At 46.9% G+C, this 26,101-nt stretch overlaps 1 protein-coding gene across 1 annotated transcript in view; it reads left to right on the top strand.

Annotated features, from left to right (window-relative positions):
* The window catches only part of LOC124006249 (histone-lysine N-methyltransferase 2A-like), a 45,794-nt gene that overhangs the window by 2,307 nt on the left and 17,386 nt on the right, over positions 1-26,101 (top strand). The window contains 19 exon segments of the mRNA XM_046316138.1: positions 10,089-10,161; positions 10,705-14,051; positions 14,765-14,942; positions 15,196-15,430; positions 15,536-15,600; positions 15,693-16,229; positions 16,419-16,498; positions 16,658-16,900; positions 17,549-17,695; positions 17,904-17,999; positions 18,251-18,371; positions 18,601-18,714; positions 19,038-19,222; positions 19,534-19,704; positions 20,050-20,160; positions 21,054-21,127; positions 23,443-23,654; positions 23,839-23,939; positions 24,068-24,205. Of these exon segments, the coding sequence (XP_046172094.1) occupies positions 10,089-10,161; positions 10,705-14,051; positions 14,765-14,942; positions 15,196-15,430; positions 15,536-15,600; positions 15,693-16,229; positions 16,419-16,498; positions 16,658-16,900; positions 17,549-17,695; positions 17,904-17,999; positions 18,251-18,371; positions 18,601-18,714; positions 19,038-19,222; positions 19,534-19,704; positions 20,050-20,160; positions 21,054-21,127; positions 23,443-23,654; positions 23,839-23,939; positions 24,068-24,205 (6,228 nt within the window).

Below are 26,101 nucleotides of genomic sequence, written 5' to 3'. Positions count from 1 at the left end.
CTGAGCTCACAGAGCAGCCGGACGCTGAGCCCCTCCTTCCAGGCAGACCCGTATCCACTTCAGCCACACAGGGGCTGTCTGAGCTCAACTTTTCTTCTGACAGCTGCCACTTTGGAATATATTAGCCAAGCCTTTTGGAATCCCTCAAAAGAGGGCTTGTAGACCATTGTTGTTCAAATGGCAGCGTTTGTAGGCTATTGAATTTAGTTTTTTTTAAACAATTTATTTTATTGATCCAGTCAAATGATGGTTGTTTATTTAAGCGGACATTTGTCATAGTTGTATTTTTGGGTACATTTGTTTGCCCCCCCCCCCATTTGTCATAGTTGTATTTTTGGGGACATTTGTTTGCCCCCCTGAATTGAACCAGTCTCGCTCTTGGCTCAGATTAAGACCGATGTCAATCCCTCACACAAGTGCAGCTGAGTAGATGTTATCAGAGGGAATACTTTGCCCCACTGGTTTTTGCTCAATTTTGTGTTTGGAGGAAGGGGTCCAGCAGGTGTTTGCCCTATTTATATGGCAGAGCTTTGTCTGCTTTTATTCCAGCTTTCATGAAGTGCAGACGGCTGAAAGAGCACAGGCACGGATATCAAAGGGGAAGAGCGACGCTTCCTCCCCCAGGGACTATGCTGGGAGGAGAATTAGTCACAGGCCCTCCCATCCACGGCTTTATTCTGCTCTAGCAGGCGACCAAAGGATTTTTGCCTCTGCTTTCAGAGCTGTGAGAAAGCCGTCAATTGTGTCTGTTTGGGGCTGGTCCCCCAGACTTTATGTCCCTTATTCCACCTCGCAGGAGGTGTGTCCTCATCTTTGTTTTTATTAGGGTGCCGGTTGGAGCTGCCTCTCCCTGCCCCGTGAGAGTGAGTGTTGGGAACATGAGCCGTCGATCCATCTCCTTGTCGGTGTGTGTGGGTAGATGTGAACCCATGTTGTTTTTTTTAATCTAGTGTTTTGGCACCTGAGAGAGACTAATATCAAGTTTTTTGTGGGACACTCAGAATTCCTCTTTCTTGAGTTCGTCGAATTCTTCAGAGGCCCACCATTGTGAGTCATTGGCCAGAGCCACCTGAGAGGAATTCCCCAGTCGCCTTTTAGTAGGAATGTGTCACCGGAAGGGCATATACAGTATGATCTCCCCAATTGAAGTTCAAAGGAGGGATGGAGTATCGATACTAAATCGGAGTGATGCCTCTAGCCCTTAATTTGGCTGTTCCAAATTACTATCATGAGAATATGATCATTAGGCCAATTTGTCCATACCCAGCTCTAGGCCATTGTTTTTATTGTTTTTTGATTGGATTTAGTCTTATAGCCCACATTAAATAATACAGTTGTGAAGTACAAAATATCATGCCATTTTTATCCTGCCCGACATTCATTGCATCAATCTCAATTGTTAAATAAACAGATTAAGTTCTCCCTGTGATCGTGATCTTATTCCCTGACCACATTCACAATTTCGAGACTTTCTTTACACATTTTATCTCGGCATACATATTTTTTTCTGACGTCTCTCGCCACTGACTTGGGTTTTAACATCACAGTCCCAGGTTAGTGCAGTGATGTACAAGGACAGTCTGATGTACATCACTTGATATACAAGGACAGGCAAAAGGCTGATGTCTCACAAGATTATACCGCATGGAATTGTTTAGAATTATGAGGAAAGCATCAAAGTTAAAACTAACTTTAACAGTGCTTGTATTTAAAGGGGACTTGAGGTTCTCTAGACATTTGGATTCCCTGGATGTTTGGAGCTGATTTCTACCGCTTTTAAATATCCCAGGGCTGAGAGTTAATGTTCGGTTTTTCTACTTGATGTGGAGGTTACAGGGTGTGTGTGTGTGTGTGTGTGTGTGGATCAGCAGCCCTGATGAGCAGAGCAGCTGTCTGTGACTCTTATTTACCTTGCTTTTTAAAGGGAGCTACTACAGGGACCTTTCTTCTTTGCCTGGTCTTTAAAATGATCGTTGAAATTAAATTGTTGAAACTAGGCAAATACATTTTTAATAAACATTTAGCTGAACATCACTACTAACTGGGGTTTTATTTTTTTCAGGTTATCATCCGATTTTTATGGAACAATCATAATTGGGCTTCTCACCTCACCAAATATACACCCACGTACTAGTGATGCATAACAGAATACCTCAAACCACTTTTACATCCGGTCTGATGGTTCTGCGCTTGCAGGGGACAGGCCCAACTAGCAGACCGAAACATGAACATCTCCGCTATGAGTCGGACTTGTTGCTCTGTCTTAACTAATCTATGAGGGAAAACGTCAATGCATGATGTGGTAGTGTAGGTTAAAATTAGCATGTTGTGGATGGGGAAACAAAAGGAAGCAGGGGCTAAAAAAATATGGACAGTCTGAGTACACTACACAAGCTTTTCTTCTGACTAGGTTATGCATATGCTACATTTCATCACCTTTCTCTCCCTGGCCTGCTTCTTTGTTTACTACACTTTACATTTGATTAATTTAGTAGATGCTCCAGAGCAACTTACAGGAGCAATTAAGGCCTTGCTCGAGCACATAGACAGATTTTCACCTAGTCGGCTTGGGGAGTCGAACCGGCTACCTTTTGGTTACTGTCCCAATGTTCTTAACCGCTAGGCTACCTGCCACCCCTGTCCTAGCGAGCCCATAGACCCTTTTGGTTTTACAGCACACTGCTCTCCCCGGCCTGCCTGTGGTCGTGGAGCGAGTTTGTGCGCATGGCTGGCTGCATGGGGGAGTGAGAGTGTGTGTGTGTGGGAGGCTTGTTTAGATTGGGATTTTGATTGCGTCTGTGCAAGAGTGTTCATCCCCTTTTCATGCTCGCAGTCCCCCTGGAAACATGCACAGGCTCAGTTGCTGTACCAGGTGGTCAAGATGCTGCTCCCCTTACACACACCATGCTTTTCTGCCTATCCTCCTTCCCTCTCCTGTTTTGGCTCTGTTTACATCTTGCGGTGTGGTTCATGCGGAGTGAGGAGTGTGTGTGATGTCATCGAGCTACTCGTGTCACGTTCCGCCCCCTTAGCACTCTCCAACCAACCAACACCTATAGCAACTTGCCTGAGAAGATTCTGAGAAATGCTGCCTGTATGAACTGTAGCACAGTCTGTCAGAGTTGAAGTTAGAGATGGCTAGATTGAAAGATTCTGGTATCAGAGGGCAACATGATTAACAAAATTAGCGGCTGCTACTATATTGCAAATTATCGACACTTGTCGTCATCACCAAAAATCTAGGCTGTATTCCAAATGAAATTGACGCTGACTGAATGTTGCCTGATCACAATATTAATAGTATATGGGACATTAACAGTTGGCTGTGCTATTCAGGTTGGAGTTAAGACTAGTGTGGACTCCTCGACAGCAGCTGCTCTACAAATGGGGCCGAAGGGACTTAAACTGCAGCCCCATATTCTGCTATAAATAAAGATTATGAAATGACACACCCCTACCCCTCTGGCACGAGAAGTGACACTAAAGACTTCCATAGGAACTCTGAGATATTAATCATCTCACCAGTCCTGCGGGGATGCTGGGGATGCTTTATGGACTGTGGCTAGTTGGGTTAAGGCATCGCTACGGTGACATGCAAAGGTGGGCATCTAAGGCCTATGTGTCTGACCTGCATGTATGAGATATCTTTGGCCTCTCAACTTGCCCAGTTGCCCAAGTCTAATGGTCAGTAGTACTGACAGTCATAAATGACAATACTTGTGCTATATAAATGGAAGTTTGCTGGTCCCACCTTGGTGTTGGAGGACATTGACTCTGTCTGCCTCCTGTTATATCTATAATTACTGTTACACACTCATCCTGTGGCCCAGATGTAATTACAAATGGAGGGTCCTGGAGACTGAATAATATTCCATTTCTGTCCAATTCCAATTGAGCAGCTCTTTAATTGAATCAATCCAAGGACACACTTCCTGGTCCTATGAGTGACTTGTTTTATATCCTGATATAAAACATCCCACACCCCACTGTAGAGACTGCACTGATTAGGTCCACCATCATGTATACTTGTAGACAAGGGAACCATATGGCACCCTATTCCATATCTAGTGTGCTACTTTTGACCAGAGCCCTATGGGCCCTGGTCAAAAGCAGTGCACGAAACAGGAAATATGGTTCCATTTTGAGGTGCAGCCTAGTCAACTGAGAGCTCCATTGGATTTTGTTGACCTCACTATGAGTCATGGTTAACATGCTGTCTGCGTAGCTTTGGAATTATTGCCTTCAGGTAACTCTTATCGCTAGAGATGGCCTCGTTCACTGTGCCTAACCTCAACATTAGGCAAGAGTGAAACATTTGAGGAAATTTAAATAAGTATCCTACTAAGTGTGTGTGTGTGTGTGTGTTATGTCAGGAGATGAGTCCCATCAGGCCCTCTCAAAGATTACATGACTGAGTGGGTGACATCACAGCTGATGTCAGGCAGCCTAGCAACTGCTACTGCTAAGGCTACCTGTGTGACCTGATGGGACTTCCTGGAAGTGATGAAAAACAAATATCATGCTCAACGGTGCCATGGGCATCATTAAATACATCTGTGTAGCCAAATAACTGTCTGTGACCATCATATGCTACATGCAACATTGAGTTAGGCATATAGGCAATTTTCCTTTTGGCTACTAAAAAGCCCTTAATTGACATGGGTCCTGTTAATGCAGAATTGAGTTTTTCACCCAGGGAAAAAAAAAGAGAATGGCTAAGAAATATTTTGCTGCGTTTTGTAAACACAGATCTTAAATGCTTCTTATTGTAACTTCTGTTCGGCACCGGAAACATTCTCTCAACTCTTGTTTTTACTTAACTGTATTGTTGGTTAAAAGGGCTTTTAAGTAAGAATTTGACTTAGGTCTATTCGGTGCATGTGACAAAATTTGGTAACATTAGAAATATCCTGGCCATTTCATCAGATTTACTTTTTCATTATTAACTAATTTACTTATGTGTCTGATGGCCAAATAGCTTTGCACTTCTGTTCTCCTGTTTTTTTTATTTTATTTAACTAGGCAAGTCAGTTAAGAAAAAATTCTTATTTTCAATGACTGCCTAGGAACATTGCGCAGAACGACAGATTTGATTCGGGGATTTGATCTTGCAATCTTTCGGTTACTAGTCCAATACTCTAACCACTAGGCTACCTGCCGCCCCTTATGAAAACGAAGCTATTTTCTGCCGAATGTTTTCCACTAATGTATTTTCTGTGAAGGGAAAAGTATAGTTGTACGTCCCTAATCACTCTATCGAAGCAACAACAAAAAACGATATAAAAAGCAGAGGAGATGGTTTAATAAAATATAAAACGCAGGTGAAATGGCTTAATAAAATATAAAACACAGGTGAAATGGTTTAAAATGCAGATAAAAACATGCTTTTAATGTATGATCTGCGTTTGGAAATGTAGATTTCTGAACACTAACGTGACTCCTGCACATTTTGGGCTGCACATTTTTGGGGAATAATCAGAGGTGGAAGCTTTCCGTGGAAATTAACGATAATATATGCATATTAATGAAATTTAAATGTAGATGTTTTTTGCATTTGATATATTTACCATATCATATGGAGACAGAAACTTACACCTTTTATACTTGTATGTAATTAATTATTTTTTGATTGGGGGGGTACATTTTAATTTAGGGAAATCTTCGTTCCGATCTCCTAACCCACAATATGTAAATATACAGAAGAGACAAACTGTCGGTTGCTGATGGTTTATGTTTAGACCGGCATTGCTTAGCAATATAATCTTGCTATGCTTATCTCAGGGATTTACCTAAAATGACACTTAAGTCTTTTTAAGTATTAAGTTGTAACTTATTCTGTTTAGGTTTAGGCAGACAGAGTCCATGTCCTCCAACACCAAGGTGGGACCCTTGGTGAACAATTTTAATCGTGGGATACTCCTCAGTTCATATGTTAGAATTTCTAGAATCGTGAGATTCTACGTACTGTTGGGATTTTATTTTTGTTTTACCTCTCGTCTCAGGTCGCACCGTGCAGTTCTGGCATCGGCCAGTTTATTTTTAAACTGGCATCGGCCATCGGCCAGTTTATATTTAATTTTCTCTCCCATTTGTTGAGAGGGGGGGGGGTCAGTTGGATACTGCTCGGGTGTAGGTGATCAACTGATAAACTGATCGTGATGGTTTTCTCCAATTTTGTGGTATCCAGTTGTTAGTAATTACTAACATCTTGTCTCATCGCTACAACTCCCGTACGGGCTCGGGAGAGACGAATGATTTAAAAAAAATCAAACCTATTTGATATATGGAGGATCTCTAACCCTACGGGTAGGGAATACTCCTTTTACTCTCGTTCACAATGTTTACACTCGAATTGACTACTTTTTGGTTGATGTGAAATTACTCCCCTATACCTGTAATGTGAGGAATCATGACATTATAATCTCTGACCACAGTCCACTCACCTTCTCCCTGAGATTGGGTGACATCGTACCAAACGAGAGGGTCTGGAGGTTGAATCCTCAGCTCCTCACAGAACCAACATTCTGTGAACATCTTAGACCAAGTTAAATATTTCCTTGATACCAGCATTATTGTGGGAAACACTGAAGTCTTATCTGAGAGGCTGTATCATCTCCTTTCAGGTTGCCAGGAGTAGGCAAAACAGAGAAATTGGAACAACAAATTCACTTACTGGATAGTGAAAGTGCTAGCTAGCCATCCATCTATGGAGAAACATAATATTCCAATTTTAAAGAGGTAATTTATCAGGTTCTCACAGCTAAAATTGCTAAATCTTTTCTCTATGCCAAGCAAAAATATTTTGAGTTTGGTGACAAATCACACAAATTACTCGCCAGACAACTTAGAAAACATGTGAGTCACCGACTGATTCACAATGTTAAATCTGTATCTGGGGAATTACTCTCTTCCCTCAAAGACATCCATGAGAGATTCCGTCAGTTTTATGAGACTATATACACATCTAAAGCGGATCCTAACCCCTTAATTATGCAAAACTTTTTGGAGGACTAATCTCCCTGCCCTGAACCAGGAAGATTCCAACTTCCTGAATAAGGAAATATCTCTTGGAGAAATTTGCAAAACAATTAAATCTCTACAGCGTGGCAAGACCCCGGGCCCAGATGGATACCCTGGTGAAGTCTATAAAAGATTCAGCAACATGCTCTCTCCCTACCTGCACAAAATGTTGTTTCAGGCCAGTGAGGATGGAACTCTCCCACCTACTTTGGATGAGGCGTTCATACAGTTATACATAAGAAGGGTAAAGATCTGGAAGAGGTAGGGTCATATAGACCAATATCTCCCCTTAATACAGGCCAAAATATTTGCACAAACTCTGGCTAACAGGCTTAGCATTTTAATGGGCAAATTGGTCCATTTGGACTAGACCGGCTTTATCTCTGAAGAATAAGTTTCTGTTAATCTCAGGCGCCTCTTCAACATTATGTATTCGTAGGGGTTACCTAAAGTGGACCTTGCCGTTATATCTCTCCAAAAAGGCCTTTGAACAAGTTGAGGAGTCCTATCTATTCAAGGTCCTACAGAAATGTAATATTAGAGATGGGTTCATAAATTGGATCCAGGTTTTATATAGGAACCCCTGTGCGAGAATACACACTAACCAATCATTGTCGCCCCGATTTTAACTTTTTCAGAGGGACAAGGCAGGGTTGTGCGCTGTTGCCTATGCTCTTTCCTCTAATTATTGAACATCTTGCTCAGGTGATCAGATCTCATGCAGCAATTACACGGCTATAATACTAAAGATAATCTAAATAAGATTTCACTATACGCAGGTGACATTCTCCTCTATGTAAAAGAACCCCAACCTAGTATCCCAGCTATTCTTGATGTGATTAATTTGTTTGGTACCTTCTTTGGAACAAGTGAATTAATGCCCATATGTTTGCAAAACACCTCTTGGCTAGAACATCTTCCAGTTAAGTTATGTTCAGAAAAATGTACCTACCAAAGAATTGTAGTTACCAAACAATACTCCTCACTATTTAAAGAGAATTTCCCCTCGCTGATGCAAAAACTCAAGGCATCTCCATCCCAAAGCCCTTGCTTGGAAGTGTACTTCACCAGACTGCCAAGAACCTTGCCCTCATCCAGGCCAAGGTGATGAGACATGCTAGTGATGACACTATAGGCCTTGTTGATCTCTGCACCAGCCAGGATGCTCTTGCCAGCATACTTGGGGGCGCAACATGTATGCTGCGGTGTGAATGAGCTTCAGGCAGAAGTCTTCATGTTTTTTGATGTATTTCAGAACTGTGGTTTCATCTGCTTGGAGCAACAGGGAAGTGGGCAGGGCAGTATGGATTTCTTCAGACCGGATGGCATTGTCTCCCTAAATCGGTGCAATGGCTATAGGTTTCAGGCTGCTTACCACTCTCTCCCAAAATACATCATCCAGGAGGATCCTCTTGATGGGGCTGTCCATATCGGCAGACTGTGATATGGCCATTTCTTGGAGCAACTCCTTCCCCTCCAGGAGACTGGCAAGCATGATGACAACACCACCCCAACGGGTGTTGCTGGGCAGCTTCAATGTGGTGCTCTTCTCACTTTGCTTGGTGAGGTAGATTGCTGCTATAACTTGATGACTGTTCACATACCTAACCATTTTCTTGGCTCTCTTGTAGAGTGTATCCATTGTTTTCAGTGCCATGATGTCCTTAAGGCGCAGATTCAATGCATGAGCAGCACAGCCAATGGGTGTGATGTGAGGGTAGGACTCTTCCACTTTTGACCAAGAGGCCTTCATGTTGGCAGCATTGTCTGTCACCAGTGCAAATACCTTCTGTGGTCCAAATTCATGGACTGCCTTCTGCTCATCCTCAATATAGAGACCGGTGTGTCTGTCCCTTGTGTCTGTGTTCTTGTAGAATAATGGTTGAGGGGTGAAGATGTTCTAGTTCATTATTCCTTGCTCACGAACATTTGACCACGCATCAGATTGCAATACAGCCTGCTTTCTCTGATTTGCTTGACCTTCACTAGAACCCTAAATCCATAAAATGAGTAGATAAAGCATGTCTGGTTGGAGGGGTGTATGCTGGGCAAAGAAAATTCAGAAATCGCTTCCAATACACATTGCCTGTAGCATCAGAGGTGAACCAGTTGCATGGACAGTGCGAGCAAGACATTCATTAGCATTTCTTTGACTGCGTTCCTCCATTGAGTCAAAACTTTGGATTCCAGGAGGATCATGAGCTGTTGCTATCGATAAGGTGGCTGATTCATAATTTGTCAGGTTGCTTGTTGTGAGCGCTGAGGGAACTTCATGCACTTGGCCAGATTATGCATCTTTGCATTCTTCACATGTGATTTGTCACAGTATTTGCAAATGTGCAAAGCTTTTCCTTCTACATTAACTGCAGTAAAATGTCTCCACACACCTGACAGTGCCCATGGCATTTTCCTGTAAGGATTATAATTTTTGTAAAAAATATAAAAAAATCCATGCACAGATAAATCGTTAAGCAGTTCGATTAAACAACTCCTTTGTAAAATAAATGTTTTAAAATAAAATGTATGGAAATGGGTAAATTAACACTGCTCTCAGTTAGCAGGCTCAAGCAAGCTAAAACCCACATGGTCCTATCGATCTGTCCAAACGAACTAGCAGAAATGATTTAAACACACTTTGCTGACTTGTGGTTTTGGCCGCACCGTCTGTTACTCAGCTCTGAGTTGGACAGTTTCAAATTGAGAATGTCTAGCATTCTGAAATGAGCCTTCTCCATCCGCTTTAGGCAGCAAATCTGGAAAGCATAGGGAAACAAAATGACTGGAACCCAACTGGAATGATTCAGCAGCCAGGCGAATGTGAGATTGGACTGCCGTTATTGTCAAGGGGACTAAACTCGGTCCTTGTTTTGAGTAGTTTCAATATGGGATGACTGAAGTGTAGAGCTAGGCCTGAACATTGTGGTTTGGGTGGAGCCTTTTGAATTCTGAATCTGTTATTCACTCATCACTTTGACCTGTAAAAAAATTTAAATTCTCTTATTCGGTTGAAGTATTTCAGAAAACATTTTGGCCATATTTCATGTGTTTCTTGTATTTTCCCTCCATAGGAAGGAGCATTTGGAGGGTTTGGTACACTCGGTGAACACCGACGAAAACAGAGTCCGCCAAGGACGTTGGCAGGTGAGATTATTTTATGTACACTACATGACCAAAAGTACGGGGACACCTGCTCGTCCATCTCATTCCAAAATAATGGCCATTAATATGGAGTCGGTTTCCCATTTGCTGCTATAACAGCCTCCACTCTTCTGGGAAGGCTTTCCACTAGATGATGGAACATTGCTGCAGGGACTTGCTCTCATTCAGCCACGAGCATTAGTGAAGGGCACTGCTGGGTGATTAGGCCTGGTTTGTTGAGATTGGTGTGGAAGAACTTGACTGGCCTGCAAAGAGCCATGACCTCAACCCCATCGAACGCCTTTGGGATTAATTGGAACGCCGAATGCGAGCCAGGCCTAATCGCCCAACATCCGTGCCCGGCCTCACTAATGCTCTTGTGGCTGAATGGAAGCAAGTCCCTGCAACAATGTTCCAACATCTAGTAGAAGGTGTTCACATAGTTTTGTGTGTACAATCACAATCAATATCTCGTTCTCTTAGAAGTAGTGTTTTGTAGTTCAGCCCCACTTATTTGAAACCCATTCTGTTTCTGTTTTATACCAGTTACTCCCACGCAGGAGAAGAAGCCCAGAGGCCGACCCCCACGAGCCCTGACTGCACAGAAAGGGGGCGCAGGCGCCAGCCCTTCCGCTTCGTCTGTCTTGGGGAAACCTGAGGGCCAGGAACGGCTTGCGGAGAAGGCCAAGCGGCTGCCCGGGAGGCCGCCTGGCTCCGGAGAGAAGAGGAGAGGCCGTCCTCCAGCCTCTGTCACACAGAGGAGTTGGGAGGCCCGCAGCCATGCAGCCAACAACAATGACAGCAGGCAGGTGGGGCAGGAGCACGCCTCCACAGCTGCACACTGCAAGGACAGTGCCGAGGACGGGAAGGAGAGGAAGGCCACAAAGAGAACGCCTCTGGGCTCCGTACAGCACGACACAGAGGCCAAGCCTCTCAAAGCGAGCCGTGTGTCCAAGGTGACCAAACTGAAGCGGCTGCGCGAGGTCAAACTGAGCCCGCTCAAGTCGCGGCTCAAGGCCATCGCCAGGAAATGTTTGCCGGTGTCCGGCGTGCCTCGGCGCAGACGAGGACGGCCTCCCTCTGCTGAGCGCCGCAAAGTCGAGGCTGCTGCCCAAGCCTCTGGTTCAGATGAAACCAAACAAAAGGCCTTCAGGGTCCGCCGGGACAGATATAGGGACCCCCACACTCCTCAACAGCAGTCTAAGCTCAGGGCGTCCCACGTTGCTGAGGACGACGACAGCCCCGGCGTCCACAGCTCCTCCCCGCCCTACAGCCCGCTCGCCGAATCCTCTCCTTCCAAGCTGGGCAGGCCGCTGAACCTGAGAACCAGCCCTCGCCACGTCAATCCCGTGCGGATCGTTCCCCCCTCCAAACGCACTGATGCCGCAATCGCCAAGCAGCTGCTGCAGCGCGCTAAGAAAGGTGCGCAGAAGAAGAAACTGTTAGAGAAGGAGGCAGTGGCCATAGGAAGCCAGGGGGGGGCAGGCATGGAGGCAGGCATCCGGAAGAGGAGGAGAACGCAGCTGAAGAACATCAGGCAGTTCATCATGCCCGTGGTGAGCACAGTCTCACTGCGCATCATCAAAACCCCAAAGCGCTTCATCGAGGACGAGGGCAGCTTCGGGGCCCCTCACCCCCACATGAAGATGGCACGGTTTGATGCTGTCCCGCACCCTGTCGCTGCCCCCCAGCCTGCCTCGGCCTCCTCCCCCATGCGGGCGTCTACAGCTGCAGTTACTACCGCCGTGACCGCAGCTCCGGTCGACACCATCCCTCCCCCCGCCACCATCGCAGCCAGCAGTGCTACGGCCGTGGCGGCCAGTCTGCTCAACAACCGCTGCAACAACGGCACCAGCAATGGGCGCTTCAGCAGCAGCGCCGCCTCGTGTGGCTCCAGTGCCATGTCCCAGCACTCCTCCCAGCTCTCGTCGGGTGAGTCGTCCCGCTCCAGCAGCCCCAGCCTGGACGACTCGTCGTGCGACTCCCAGGCTTCGGAGGGCACTCAGGCCCTGTCCGAGCGAGACCACTCCCCGTCCTCCCAGGGAGAGAGGGAGGGGGACTTGCTGCACACCTCCAGGCCGCTGTCGGAGCCCGAGCCGGAGCAGCGGGTGCTGATTCAGAGGGGTCGGCGGGGCCGCAGAGGCCAGGGTGAGGGCAGGGGCAGCCTTGGGGCAAGGGGAAGAGGCAGCCTGGCCACCGGAGGGAAGAAGGCCATCATCAGTCCGGCCACAGGAGTGTTGATGTCCAACTCTCAACAGGCTGCCTCCACCGCCTCCTCTTCCCCCCCACCTCCCCCTCTCCTTAGTCCCTCGCTGCAGGCCCAGTCAGGCTCAATTACGGCGGAGCATCACCCCCACTCCCCTTGGATCCTGCCCCACCCGTTTCGCCAAGGCCCGTCATTGGTGCTCTCCAGCCTGCAGGACAAGCGAAGGTCCATCTTGAGAGAGCCCACCTTCCGCTGGACATCACGGTCTCGCACCGAGCAGCAGTACTTCTCCTCCGCTAAGTACGCAAAGGAGGGCCTTATCCGCAAGCCCATCTTTGACAATTTCCGCCCTCCCCCTCTCACGGCCCAAGACGTAGGTCTAATGCCCCATGGTGCCGGAGGGGTTGCTCCAGCGGGTTACCCCGCACAAGGCGGTGGGTCTGGAGCGGGCACCCGCCTGTTCTCCCCACTGCACCACCACCACCACCAGCAGCACCCCTCGTCCCGCTTCGAGTCACCGCTCCAGAAGCGCAGCCCGCTGCTGCGCGCCCCACGCTTTACTCCCAGCGAGGCGCACTCGCGCATCTTTGAGTCGGTCACCTTGCAGTCGTCATCGGGGAGCAGCCCGGGATCGCTGTCTCCCCTCCAGTCCTCCCCCAAGTCGGGCCGGTCGGTGAGACACAGGAGGAGGAAGACCCTGGGACTCCTGCGTTGTCAGCCCCGGTCTCCTTCACACTCCATGACCACGCGGAGCAGCCAGCCAGGGGCCCCGCCAGGAAAGGCCCCCTCTGAACTGTATCTGCTGACAGGCTCTGTCTCCACTGGTGCCAGCAGCACCTGTAGCTCCTCCAGCTCTCTGCCCACTAGTGCCTTAACGCCTGCTCCTTTCACTACCTTCTCACCGGGCTCCCTGGGCCTCTCCTCACATGGGCCTTCCTCCTCCGATGGACACAGAGCAGCCGGGAGCCTTGGTGGCGGTACAGGCGGCAACTCCGCCTCTTCCTCCACTTCCCAACTCTTCCCCCTCTTCACTTCCAGCCCCCAGGAGACGGGCCGCGGTGCCGGGAAAGGGGGGAGGGGCACCTCTGCTTCCCGGGACTCGGCTCCAGTCAAGGAGCTGGAAAGGGAGACTGAGAAAAGCAGAGAGCGTGAGAAAGAGAACAAAAGGGAAGGTAGAAAAGATTGGGAGAGGAGAGGGAAGGCGTCCACTCCAGACGCCTCTCTTAATACGACCCCCAGCCTGTTTGCCGTGGAGGGGAGGGACGGGGAGGAGTCTCTGACCTCCGTTGCTCCTAAAAAGACACCTGGGAGGAAGAAGTCTGTGTCTGTGGACTCTGGTACAGAGGCAGCACCTGTAGAAAGGGCTGCAGTCCACTCTTCTATTCCCCTTATCTTGACCAAGGGCCGCACCTCCAAAAAGACCCGGCCCTTGGAGAGGGGGCCAGAGGCTGAGCCTGGGGAGAAGGAGAAAACAAGTGGCCCTGCCCAGCAGACAGGCCTTCCCCTGGGGCAGACCGGCAGCAAGAAGCCCCTGGCTGCCCCGTCACTGGGTTCCATGCTGGCGCACGCAGAGAAGCTGCCTGTGGCCGACAAGCGGGTGGCGGGCCTGCTGAAGAAGGCCAAAGCGCAGTTGTTCAAGATCGAGAAGAGCAAGTCGCTGAAGTCTCCAGACCATCCTAAATTTCAGGTTAGTTCCCCTCTTTCTCCCCCTGTTCCTCTCCCCTTCACTGACTAAGCTATTTCTGTTGGTTTATTTTGTCTCAACATAACCACGATAAAATCATTTGCCATGATTCTGAGAATCTTTGCTGCCATAAATAGCATTGCGAGTGTTTTGAACACAGACTGAAACTTGATAGCTGGAATCTCCCTGAAAGGGGGTTATAGAAGGGGAATTCTGCCAAGCCACCTTGTACATTATGCAGACAGCCGTGCACAAATTCTGTTGAAGTACTCTCCTTCAGAAAACAAAGATGAGTATCTGTCGAGGGAAGAGGGCCTAGAGAAAGATGGTTTACAGATTAGAGCTGTCACGATACCAGTATGGTGATACCGGATTTTCCACCACACAAAAATTAATTTGAAGCGGACTGAACTCTACAGTCCTTTCATAACCTGCTGTATATAAAATATTGTATAGATGGGCAATAGCTTGGAAAATTAACGTGTCACTGCGTGATGACAAGGCTGTGTTTTTTTTGTCTGCTTCATATTTTGTTTCCGTTCCCACGATACAACCCTATTAGAGTTGCCCCTTCAGAGACTGATTTGTAAGAGTTAATATAGATGTCTTTTTAATTTAATTAAAAAGTACTTGGAAATACAGTCCCAGAATTTGGGCACTTCAACTCGACCAAGTTAAGTTATACTGTGTTGATATCGTTGGTTTTGCTCTGCCAGAGCCAAGAGAGCGACTCTTCGGAGACGTCGGTGCGAGGGCCGCGCATCAAGCACGTGTGTCGTCGTGCCGCTGTGGCCCTGGGCCGCAACCGGGCCGTGTTCCCCGACGACATGCCCACCCTCAGTGCCTTGCCGTGGGAGGAGAGAGAAAAGATCCTGTCTTCCATGGGGAATGATGGTAAGATCTGCGTTAAATGGGCACGTCCCCTTTTTTAATATTTGTAATGAAGTATGACCCACTCGCATACTCAAATGCTCCCGAACACCTCAATGACGTCATGGCGTTTCAGGGTAAGGGCCATACCTTATTCTGTTTCATGTTTCTGGCCTTGAACGCCGTTTCAAGAGTGATTTCCATTTTCCTATTTCCAATTGGGACCTTTTTAGTGTCACCATAGTGTGCTGCAAATGTCTCCCCACCCCCACCATAGACAAATCTTCAGTGGCGGGTTCGGAAGAGGCGGAGCCCCAGTCCCCTCCCATCAAGCCTGTGATGAGGCACACCAAGACTATCCAGGAGGGAGGGGCGGTGCCCAGGAAGGGGCGGCGGTCGCGGCGCTGCGGGCAGTGTCCTGGCTGCCAGGTCCCTGAGGACTGCGGAGTCTGCACAAACTGCCTGGACAAGCCCAAGTTCGGGGGCCGCAATATCAAGAAGCAGTGTTGCAAGTAAGTATGAGAATCCTGTTATGTTGAGTTGAGCGATTTCGCAGTCTCACTCATTTAACGCCACAATGTTGAATATGTGACTGACTGTATGCGTGTACGTCACAGGGTCCGAAAGTGTCAGAACTTGCAGTGGATGCCTTCCAAGATTTTTCTCCAGAAGCAAGGGAAAGGTCATTGTCTTTAATAAAGCCTTTTTCCACAATTCCACAATGTCTTCAGTTCTCAGTGTAATTGACGGGATTGCATCATTTTGCATTTTTAGGCAAAAAAGACAAGAAGAACAAACTGTCAGAAAAAAAGGAGGTGCTACACCCCGTCAAGGACCCAACAAGCGCTGAGCCTAGTCTCAAACCGGCCCCACCCCCTTTGAAGGACGAGCCCCCTCACAAAAAGAGTGAAACCCCTCCCCCGAAGCCAGGTGAGGAGAAGCATAAACAGCCGCTGCCACAGTTGCAGTCCCCCCCAGCCGAGAATCCTAACCCCCCAAACGACCAGCCCCCCCAGACCCCCAGCTGCGCCACCGCTCTTGGGCAAGACCATAAACATCTTGCAACGGCACCCACGGGTGCTGCTAGTAGGAAGGAACGCAAGCCTCAGCAGCCTACCCCTTCCTCCTCCCCTTTCTCTTCCTCGCCCCAGAGCTCCCCCTCCCCACCAACACCCCAGCCCCCGCAGCAGAGGCCCCAGCCCACCCAGGGGCCTCTAAAAAAGGAGGGAGGAGGGGCTCCCAAGTCTCCACCCACAGAAGCCAAGGGGAAGCCCCAGCAGCAGTGCTTGGCCACACCTATCACAGACACAGGTAGGAGGAGCCATATTGTAATGGTTAAGATTACCCCTTTGTGAAATAGCTAGAAAATAGCTGTTTTCCATTGTATTTTCTCTTAACACTATGAAATAATATAATTGCATTTCTCTGTTGAAAAGCACTGATTTGCTCTAAATGGCATAGTAGCTATTGTTGGTACTGTTATAACCTGTGTCCCCTCAGCACCCGAAGGGAAGCAAATGAAGAAACAGACTCCTCGCTCTGTCCCGCCACAACCTAAATCCACCAAACCAAAAGAAAATGTATGTTCTGCAGTTCCCTTGTTGTAAGGCGATGCCAAAGGCAAATGTCTATCTTTGGATGGACAATAAAATGATATAGAATTTATATTCCATAAGTCCCATGCATGCTCCCTTGGCCTTCATCCCTGACCCCTCTCTCATCCACTTCCCTCTCCCTAGCAGCAGAAGCCGTTAGCCACCAAACCTGAGAGCAGTACTTTAAACTTGCTGAGCACTCCCTCGACTGGGGGCACCGCCAAGCAGAAAGTGCCCAGCGACGGAGTGCACAGAATCAGAGTAGATTTTAAGAAGGACCATGATGTGGACAACGTGTGGGCCACGGGTGGCCTCAGCCTCCTCACCTCTGTGCCAATCACTCCACGGGTCGTCTGCTTCCTCTGTGCCAGCAGTGGCAACGTCGAGGTGAGTCACGAGAGCCTCTTTCTCTCTACTCCTGTGCACACCCTCTCACTCACACATAACAAAGGTGAGAACAGGCTGGCCTTGCTCTCAAAATGAGGGAAAAGGAGCACTTCTTTGTATTTCAAAATAAGAATGGAATAAAGTGAGCTACTCGTCTAACAACATGGTGGAACACCCCCCTGGACATGCCGCTGGTCTATCATGGGGTTGTACCGGACAGCACCAGCGGGCCCACTTCAAGCATTCAACATAGGACATATCAAAGGCTACGACTACGGTTGGGCGGTATACTGATTTTTCATACCGGGGTATACTGTATTACCAAAGCAATTTAAGCAACATGGATCTTAATCTAGGAGTGGATTGATTGTCTCTGCTGTAACCAAGAAGCTTGATCTAGCCACTTAACTAGCAAGTTAGCAAACTAAATGCATAGCTAGAGCCCTGAGCTGGATATAATTTATTTGGCACATCTTAGTTAATTTATAGTTTTAACCGGTGGTGTAGCACGCACCCCTGCAGCCCCCCCATACTGTCGGTATGTCCAATACCTGTTTTATAGCCACATCCTACTTTAGTACCCATTTTATTAATTTCAACCGTACTGACTGTGCTGCACTGACTCTCCTCCCTCTTATCCACCTCCAGTTTGTTTTCTGCCAGGTGTGCTGTGAGCCCTTCCATCTCTTCTGCTTGGGGGAGACTGAGCGCCCTCTGGAGGAGCAGTGGGAGAACTGGTGTTGTCGCCGCTGTCGCTTCTGCCATACCTGTGGCCTCCAGCACCAGAAGACTAAAGTAAGGCTCTCCCTTTCGAACGATTTGATTCTGAGTAACAAAGGCTATTCGGGGTTTGGGAGTTTGAGAATACTTTATTTGGTTTATCATTATCCTTGTTTTGTCTGGCTCTAGTCAATGTCTTCCACTAAGAGGTAGAGATTTACGTTTTAGGCCAGGGTAATTAGGTTGCTAACTTGCTTGTCTCCACCTCTTCTTCCCCAAGCAGCAACTTCTGGAGTGTGAGAAGTGCCGAAACAGCTACCACCCTGAGTGCCTGGGACCCAACCATCCCACCAGACCCACCAAGAAGAAACGGGTCTGGGTATGCATCACGTCATCCTTCCTCATCCAAGCACTAAAATGTTGTTGTTTTTTGTTAGTGTATCTTCGGGCAAGTAGACCCAAACGTTAAGGCTAGGTGTAGGGATGAAAATTGGATATGTTTTTAGGGTAAGGTTTAGACACTAACTACACCCTGGAGACATTTAATGTTTATTTCATATCGACTGCCTTTTGTTTAACCATATTCATTTGTCATGAATTGTCTCTCCTCTGTGCCCTTGTTGTGTCCAGATTTGCACCAAGTGTGTGCGCTGTAAGAGTTGTGGAGCCACGAAACCTGGGAAGGCCTGGGACGCCCAATGGTCACATGACTTCTCCCGATGTCATGACTGTGCCAAACTCTTTGCTAAAGGTAACTCGCAAGCAGAACTATAAATGAAGATTTTATATTAAAAAATAAAAGTTAAGAGCACATGTTTCTTGTTGGCAAAGTCCAGGTAGCCCGTTCAGTCAGTCTAGTTTTGTTTGGTCCCTAATGAACACTACCCTGGCATCTGTCGCAGTACTATGAAAAGAGTTAGGTTTTGGAGGGAAGTGTGTGTGCAGTAGCTTTCTATGACACAATGACTTGTGTTTTCCAGGTAACTTCTGCCCCCTTTGCGATAAGTGCTATGATGACGACGACTACGACAGCAAGATGATGCAGTGTGGGAGATGCGACCACTGGGTCCACTCCAAGTGTGAGAACCTCACAGGTTAGCGGGCGCTCTTGTTTCACAACTCGACTCACTGGAAACAATGTCCTCTTTCAGTCTCTGTTTCTCAACACCTCTCCTGTTATGAAGCGATACAGATTTGAACTCTGCACCATTCTTTCTTTTGGCTGCTGTATATTCACTACTTAAATGTGTTTATCAATTTCAACTTCTGTTGATATACCCAAAAACACTTGTGAAATGTCTTTCCATAGTCATTTACTTCGCATGGAAGTAAATCAACACTTTGATACGGTGAATCTACCGATAAATGAGTGTAAAACATCAACCTCCCTTTCTACTCCCTTGTCTCCCACTACTAGACGAGATGTACGAGTTGCTGTCCAATCTGCCAGAGAGCGTGGCCTACACCTGCACCAGCTGTACGAAGCGTCAGCCGGCCGAGTGGAGGACTGCCTTGGAGAAGGAGCTGCAGGGCTTGGTGCGCCGGGTCCTCACCGCGCTGCTCAATTCCCGCACCTCCACACACCTGCTCCGCTACAGACAGGTGAGAAGAAGGGATATCTGTGAGAAGGGGATATTGTGTTGCATGTTTAGGGCCGGGGGTTTTTCCTGACCAAGTTGGGAAAGACTTAAAGCTCTGGCTGTTTGGTAGAACCTGGCCAAGTTTTTCCTGCTCATGTGACGGGGTCGGGAAAACCTCTTGGCCCTGGAATGTCAGCTATAACTAGTGCCTAGAGTTTATTTTTGGTCACATGAAAAACACCTGGCCCTACAGATTATTTGTTTGTTTGTCTGTGAAGTGTAAGGAGAGAGCACATGAACAGATGTAAACCCTCCCATCTCATCTCTCGTTAGGCTGTGATGAAGCCGCCTGAGTTGAACCCTGAGACTGAGAGTTTACCCACCCGACGCTCCCCCGAGGGGCCAGACCCCCCAGTCCTGACTGAGGTCGCGCCCCCCAATGACTCCCCCCTCGACCTGGAGTCTGTGGTGAAGAAGTTGGACGCGGGGCGCTACAAGTCTGTGGTGAGTCTAAAATCACGTCCCACTCGTGTACTCTCACAACCTCACGCCTTCGAAACACATTCAATCAACTTCCCGCTGCGAAAGCTTTGATATTTTCAGACTGTGTCGTTTCAGTCCATTTCAATTATTTCATCCTATCAGCATCTGCCCAGCATTGCGTGATAACACTAGCTATGTGTGTATGAATACACAGCCACATCATCCAGACACCCGAGTAGGGGCATGGTTGCTCAGCCCTGGGGAACTCTCTTCGCTCAGTTCAAACGCAGTTCACTCTCAGAGAGGGGGTGGAGGTATGAGATAGAAGGCAGTGTGTCACTCGGTGTGGTGTTTTCTCTATTTCAGCTTGAGTTCAGTGACGACATAGTGAAGATCATCCAGACGGCCATCAACTCAGACGGCGGGCAGCCAGAGAACAGGAAAGCCAATAGCATGGTCAAGTCCTTCTTTATCCGGGTGAGGATAGCCTACATGAATTAGCCTATGGAGAACTTGCTCAGCTTCAGTAGTAGTAGTAATTCACCCTGATTGAATCCACTGGTAGACACAGGCTGCTTCCCAAATAGTAGGGTTATACTTTTGACCAGGAGCCATACGGCTCTGTGCAAGGTGCAATTTGGGATGCAGCTATAGCTGTTAAAGCCAGAGTCCTCAGTCTATTTCAGCCCAACGTCAGGTGAGATGTAATTATCCAGTTAATAGACATTGCTATGGATGCACTGACATTACACAAGATTTGCCATGATGGTTATAAACATATTTTGAAGCTATACATTGTTTTCTTTTGTTACCATTTGAGTGATTTTGGGGGTATGGTAAGACAGTGGTGCTAAGCTCTTGACCCATAAGTTATATTCATTCTTCAACTATTGAACAAATGCCCAGGTCTGAGACTGAACTTTTTTAAAGGACCAATGCAGCTGTTTTTATGTCAATATCAAATAATTTCTGTGTAACAATAAAGTACCTTACTATGTTTTCAATTAAAATGGTCAACAATAGGTTATTAGCAAAGAGCAATTTCTCAAGCATTTTGCTATGACTGTCAGTGGTCTGAGTGGGGAAGGGGAAATGAGCTGTTATTGGCAGAGGTTTGGAACTCTTTTCTTATTGGTCTAACTAATTTACTGCATGGTGACGTCACCATGGAAGGCCAAAACTCCCATCCCACCAAAACAGGCTTACATTTAAAGTGGTCTTTTCAAATAGCTCTTACACTAAAAGGACATTAGCTTAACTTTCATGGTATTATTCCAACATCATAGTGTGGAAATGTGTATAAAACACAGAATAATCAGTTTGACTGCACTGGGCCTTTAACATCTATTTTCCCCCTGTCTCTGTTGCAGCAAATGGAGCGCGTGTTCCCTTGGTTCAAAGTCAAGGAGTCCCGATTCTGGGAAACGCACAAATTCTCCACCAAGTGAGTGTGAACAGCAACATATCAATGAGATTAGCCTGTCGCATTGATGATTCATATTGACTAACTCAATTCATGTGTAACAGTAGATTTGATGAATCAAGAGCTGGCTTCTTATTTGCACCATACCATAAGGTTTTAATCCCATTTTAAGTGAACTTCTCAAGTACTCTCTGATACATAGGGGCCTACAAGGCACGGGAGCATCTGTGCAAACAAATGACACTAACTGACCTGAGGAGCCCAGTCCATCTATGTTCTCCTCTCCTCTTGCTCCCCAGTGCCTGGATATCATCTTTCCATAGCTCATGCATTGTGCATGCTCCCATTTCCATTGTGAGAAAGGGGCCACCCCGTGTCCCTATTTGATATATGAGCTTTGAACACTCCTCTGCGGTTGCGCGCCATTTTAGTCCCTCTGTTCAACCGCCAATTGTTAATTTAAATATTTAAAGCGCATGTAGCGTCTTTCCCAATGCCAGAAACGCATATAGTAACTTGGAAAACGTTCCCAAATGGAAAGCTCTAAAATACTTTTTTTTATTTTCTATAATACTATAATATTGTTCTATAAGTTGGGTTTGTCTTTTTCCAAATCTGCTTCAACTTCAGAAATATTCACACAACGTACCGCGGTCAGCGTTACACAGTGAGGAAATACAAATCCATGCTTACCCTTCATATACTCGTTGGTTTAAAAAAAAGCTGTTGCCTAGTAGTATGGGGCTTAGCTAGCAATTTTTTATTTTACTAGGCAAGTCAGTTAAGAACAAATTCTTATTTTCAATGACGGCCTAGGAACAGTGGGTTAACTGCCTGTTCAGGAGCAGAACGACAGATTTGTACCTTGTCAGCTCGGGGGATTTGAACTTGCAACCTTTCGGTTACTAGTCCAACACTAACCACTAGGCTACCCTGCCGCTTTTGTATTCAAGATGGCCAAGCTTTGTGGTAGCAGGGTGTAGCAACACTTGCTATGCAAATGTGAGTATCTGCCTCTATGGTCACGCAAATGAGACACTTCTTAAAAAGTGGTATACATTTGTAAGAATGAGGCGGGCTAATTGGGCGTCTACTCGTCAATCTGCGGGGCACATTTCATCATTGAGAACCTCCATGGCTTTCAACAATGGAAGGGGGGGCTTCGGCGAAACATTGCTTTTTCAAAGTGGATACTGTCGCTACCAACAACGTGGTTTATAAAGTTTTACAAACAGCCAGCAGAGACAGAGAATTGTTCAAGGTTTCACCAGGTAAGTGAAAGAGCTAGTTTACAACCTCTATGCTAGCTGTAAAGCTACCGCATTTAGCTCGTGTCTTCCATCGAAATATCACTTAACACTAAACTAACCAATTTAACACGTCTGCCAGCTGTTGGTAGCTAACTGCTGGTGCTGTCATAATATAGATGGTACAAGCCTATAGGAAACGAGTAGTTTCTGTATTGGGCCCAGTAGCTGGGGCCGAAACTGTGTCGGTGGGCTAAACCGGAATGCAATGCTTTGGCCATGTGACAATTCACTTTCTGTTTCATCTGCTGCTGGCCTGACTCAAATACGTTTTTCCATATGTAATTAATCAAATGTGATTAAAAAAAATGTTATTCTTTGATTGTAATTATGTCAGTTGTGAATATTGTAGAAAAATCCTCACAGCTGTTTTCCACACTAAAACATGAAGTTCAACTTGTGTGTACCAGCTTACATGGTACAATAGACTACAGTAGGCTCACCATGTGAGTCATCAAAATTACCATCTTGGGTTCAGACCTTTCTGACAGTCTTGTGGTTTTTATATGTGGGGAGCATAAATTGTACAGTTGTAAACTAACAAGTAATTGTTCAATTATTAGAGTCCATGTATATTAGTTAAACAGGACCTACTACATAAATATCTGATGGGCTCTGTTATGTGCTACCTGGACTTTTTTGTATTTTGGCTCATTAAAGTTGTTAACTCAAGTAGTCAGTCGTTGAGTAAATGCTAAATGACTTAAATGAGTAGATGATAAACGGTGCGGTTTGGAAATGGGTTTACATTTAGGATCGTTTATGCTCTTGAATATCGACCGAATTCACTGCTTTGGGGTAGAGTTACTTGGGGTAAAATCGGTTGTGTGTGTGACCTGTGCAATTATTTCAGTCAATGTGTTAGACCCTGTTCAAATATTCTTACTGTGAAGTACTGTGTTCACTGATCTAAATTGACATAAATGGTGAAATCAATGCAGTAGAAAACAACCTGCTCTCCCCAATCCAATGTTAACACGGCAGGAAGGATGAATTCAAACAGGGTCTGAGTCTATACTTGTCTTGCAGCAGTGGCCTCCTCCCCAATGCCGTGCTGCCCCCCTCTCTGGACCACAACTATGCCCAGTGGCAGGAGCGCGAGGAGATCGCCCGTGCCGAGCAGCCCCTCAGGAAGAAGATCATCCCGGCCCCTTGCTCCAAGATCCACGTAGAGCCAGACTATCCCACCTCCTCCCCTCCTCTCAGACCTCTACTTCCTCCACCTCTCCCTATGCTCCACGGTGAGTCTACTCAACACAAGTAAAGGGCAACGCCCCGGGACCATAGTAGTGCACTATTCATATGGTGCCATTTGGGATACACTCCTACACTAAGTATGCAATTGATACACTTTCTGATACCATTTCAGTTGCAGGATATGACGCTGATGTGTTTGTGACATTCATGTTTGTGACAATCTCTCAGACCTGAGCCGTGAAGACAGTCCTGAGCTGCTCCCACCGCCTGACGTCAGCGACAACCGCCAGTGTGTGCTGTGTCTCAAGTACGGAGATGATCACATCAACGTAAGTAAAAGTTGTGCTAAACAGTTGCTATTAGTTGTGGTACCGCTCTTGGTCGTGTTCCCCTGTTACTGAAATATATCTTAGTGTTTTCTAAGTACTTTGTGCGTCTGCTGTGTGTCTGGTTGCAGGAGGGTGGCAGGCTGCTGTACATCGGGCAGAACGAGTGGACCCATGTGAACTGTGCCCTGTGGTCAGCCGAGGTGTTTGAGGATGACGATGGCTCTCTGAAAAACGTACACATGGCCGTAATCCGAGGGAAACAGTTGGTAAGACTTATGATCCTAAATACATATTCATACTAATGTGTATTCTTTCTTTTGTATATCAAATTTATTTATATAGCCCTTCGTACATCAGCTGATATCTCAAAGTGCTGTACAGAAACCCAGCCTAAAACCCCAAACAGCAAGCAATGCAGGTGTAGAAGCACGGTGGCTAGGAAAAACTAATTTACATTACATTTAAGTCATTTAGCAGATGCTCTTATCCAGAGCGACTTACAAATTGGTGCATTCACCTTATGACATCCAGTGGAACAGTCACTTTACAATAGTGCATCTAAATCTTAAAGGGGGGGTGAGAGGGATTACTTATCCTATCCTAGGTATTCCTTAAAGAGGTGGGGTTTCAGGTGTCTCCGGAAGGTGGTGATTGACTCCGCTGTCCTGGCGTCGTGAGGGAGTTTGTTCCACCATTGGGGGGCCAGAGCAGCGAACAGTTTTGACTGGGCTGAGCGGGAGCTGTACTTCCTCAGTGGTAGGGAGGCGAGCAGGCCAGAGGTGGATGAACGCAGTGCCCTTGTTTGGGTGTAGGGCCTGATCAGAGCCTGGAGGTACTGAGGTGCCGTTCCCCTCACAGCTCCGTAGGCAAGCACCATGGTCTTGTAGCGGATGCGAGCTTCAACTGGAAGCCAGTGGAGAGAACGGAGGAGCGGGGTGACGTGAGAGAACTTGGGAAGGTTGAACACCAGACGGGCTGCGGCGTTCTGGATGAGTTGAAGGGGTTTAATGGCACAGGCAGGGAGCCCAGCCAACAGCGAGTTGCAGTAATCCAGACGGGAGATGACAAGTGCCTGGATTAGGACCTGCGCCGCTTCCTGTGTGAGGCAGGGTCGTACTCTACGGATGTTGTAGAGCATGAACCTACAGGAACGGGCCACCGCCTTGATGTTGGTTGAGAACGACAGGGTGTTGTCCAGGATCACGCCAAGGTTCTTAGCGCTCTGGGAGGAGGACACAATGGAGTTGTCAACCGTGATGGCGAGATCATGGAACGGGCAGTCCTTCCCCGGGAGGAAGAGCAGCTCCGTCTTGCCGAGGTTCAGCTTGAGGTGGTGATCCGTCACTAACACAGTGACATATCAGTTATGTATTAACCCTGACCTTTAACCCCTAACTAACACAGTGATATATCAGTTATATATTAACCCTGACCTTTAACCCCTAACTAACACAGTGACATATCAGTTATATATTAACCCTGACCTTTAACCCCTGACCCTAACTAACAGTGACATATCAGTCATGTATTAACCCTCAGGTCTGGAGAGAGACAGAGATACACATTAACCCTGACCTTTAACCCTCATGTTGTTTTTCATGGTAGGCTAACTTAAAGCAGGTACAGTCTCAGTGTTCACAGTAAAACTGTAACTTAAAGCAGGTACAGTCTCAGTGTTCACAGTAAAACTGTAACTTAGTGGGTACAGCCTCAGTGTTCACAGTAAAACTGTAACTTAAAGCAGGTACAGCCTCAGTGTTCACAGTAAACCTGTAACTTAAAGCAGGTACAGCCTCAAGTGTTCACAGTAATACTGTAACTGAAAGCAGGTACAGCTTCAGTGTTCACAGTAAAACTGTAACTGAAAGCGGGTACAGCTTCAGTGTTCACAGTAAAACTGTAACTGAAAGCGGGTACAGCTTCAGTGTTCACAGTAAAACTATCTTAGTGGGTACAGCCTCAGTGTTCACAGTAAAACTAACTTAAAGCAGGTACAGCCTCCGTGTTCACAGTAAAACTGTAACTCCATAGAAAGGCCAAAACCTAGGAAGAAACCTAGAGGGGAACCAGGCTATGAGGGGAGGCCAGTCCTCTTCTGGCTGTGCCGGGTGGAGATTATAACAGAACATGGCCAAGATGTTCAAATGTTCATAAATGACCAG

Source organism: Oncorhynchus gorbuscha, linkage group LG19, assembly GCF_021184085.1.
Source record: "Oncorhynchus gorbuscha isolate QuinsamMale2020 ecotype Even-year linkage group LG19, OgorEven_v1.0, whole genome shotgun sequence".
NCBI classification, from domain to species: domain Eukaryota; kingdom Metazoa; phylum Chordata; class Actinopteri; order Salmoniformes; family Salmonidae; genus Oncorhynchus; species Oncorhynchus gorbuscha.
Note: the sequence above shows the minus strand (reverse complement) of the source record. Positions and strands in the feature narration are given on the sequence as shown.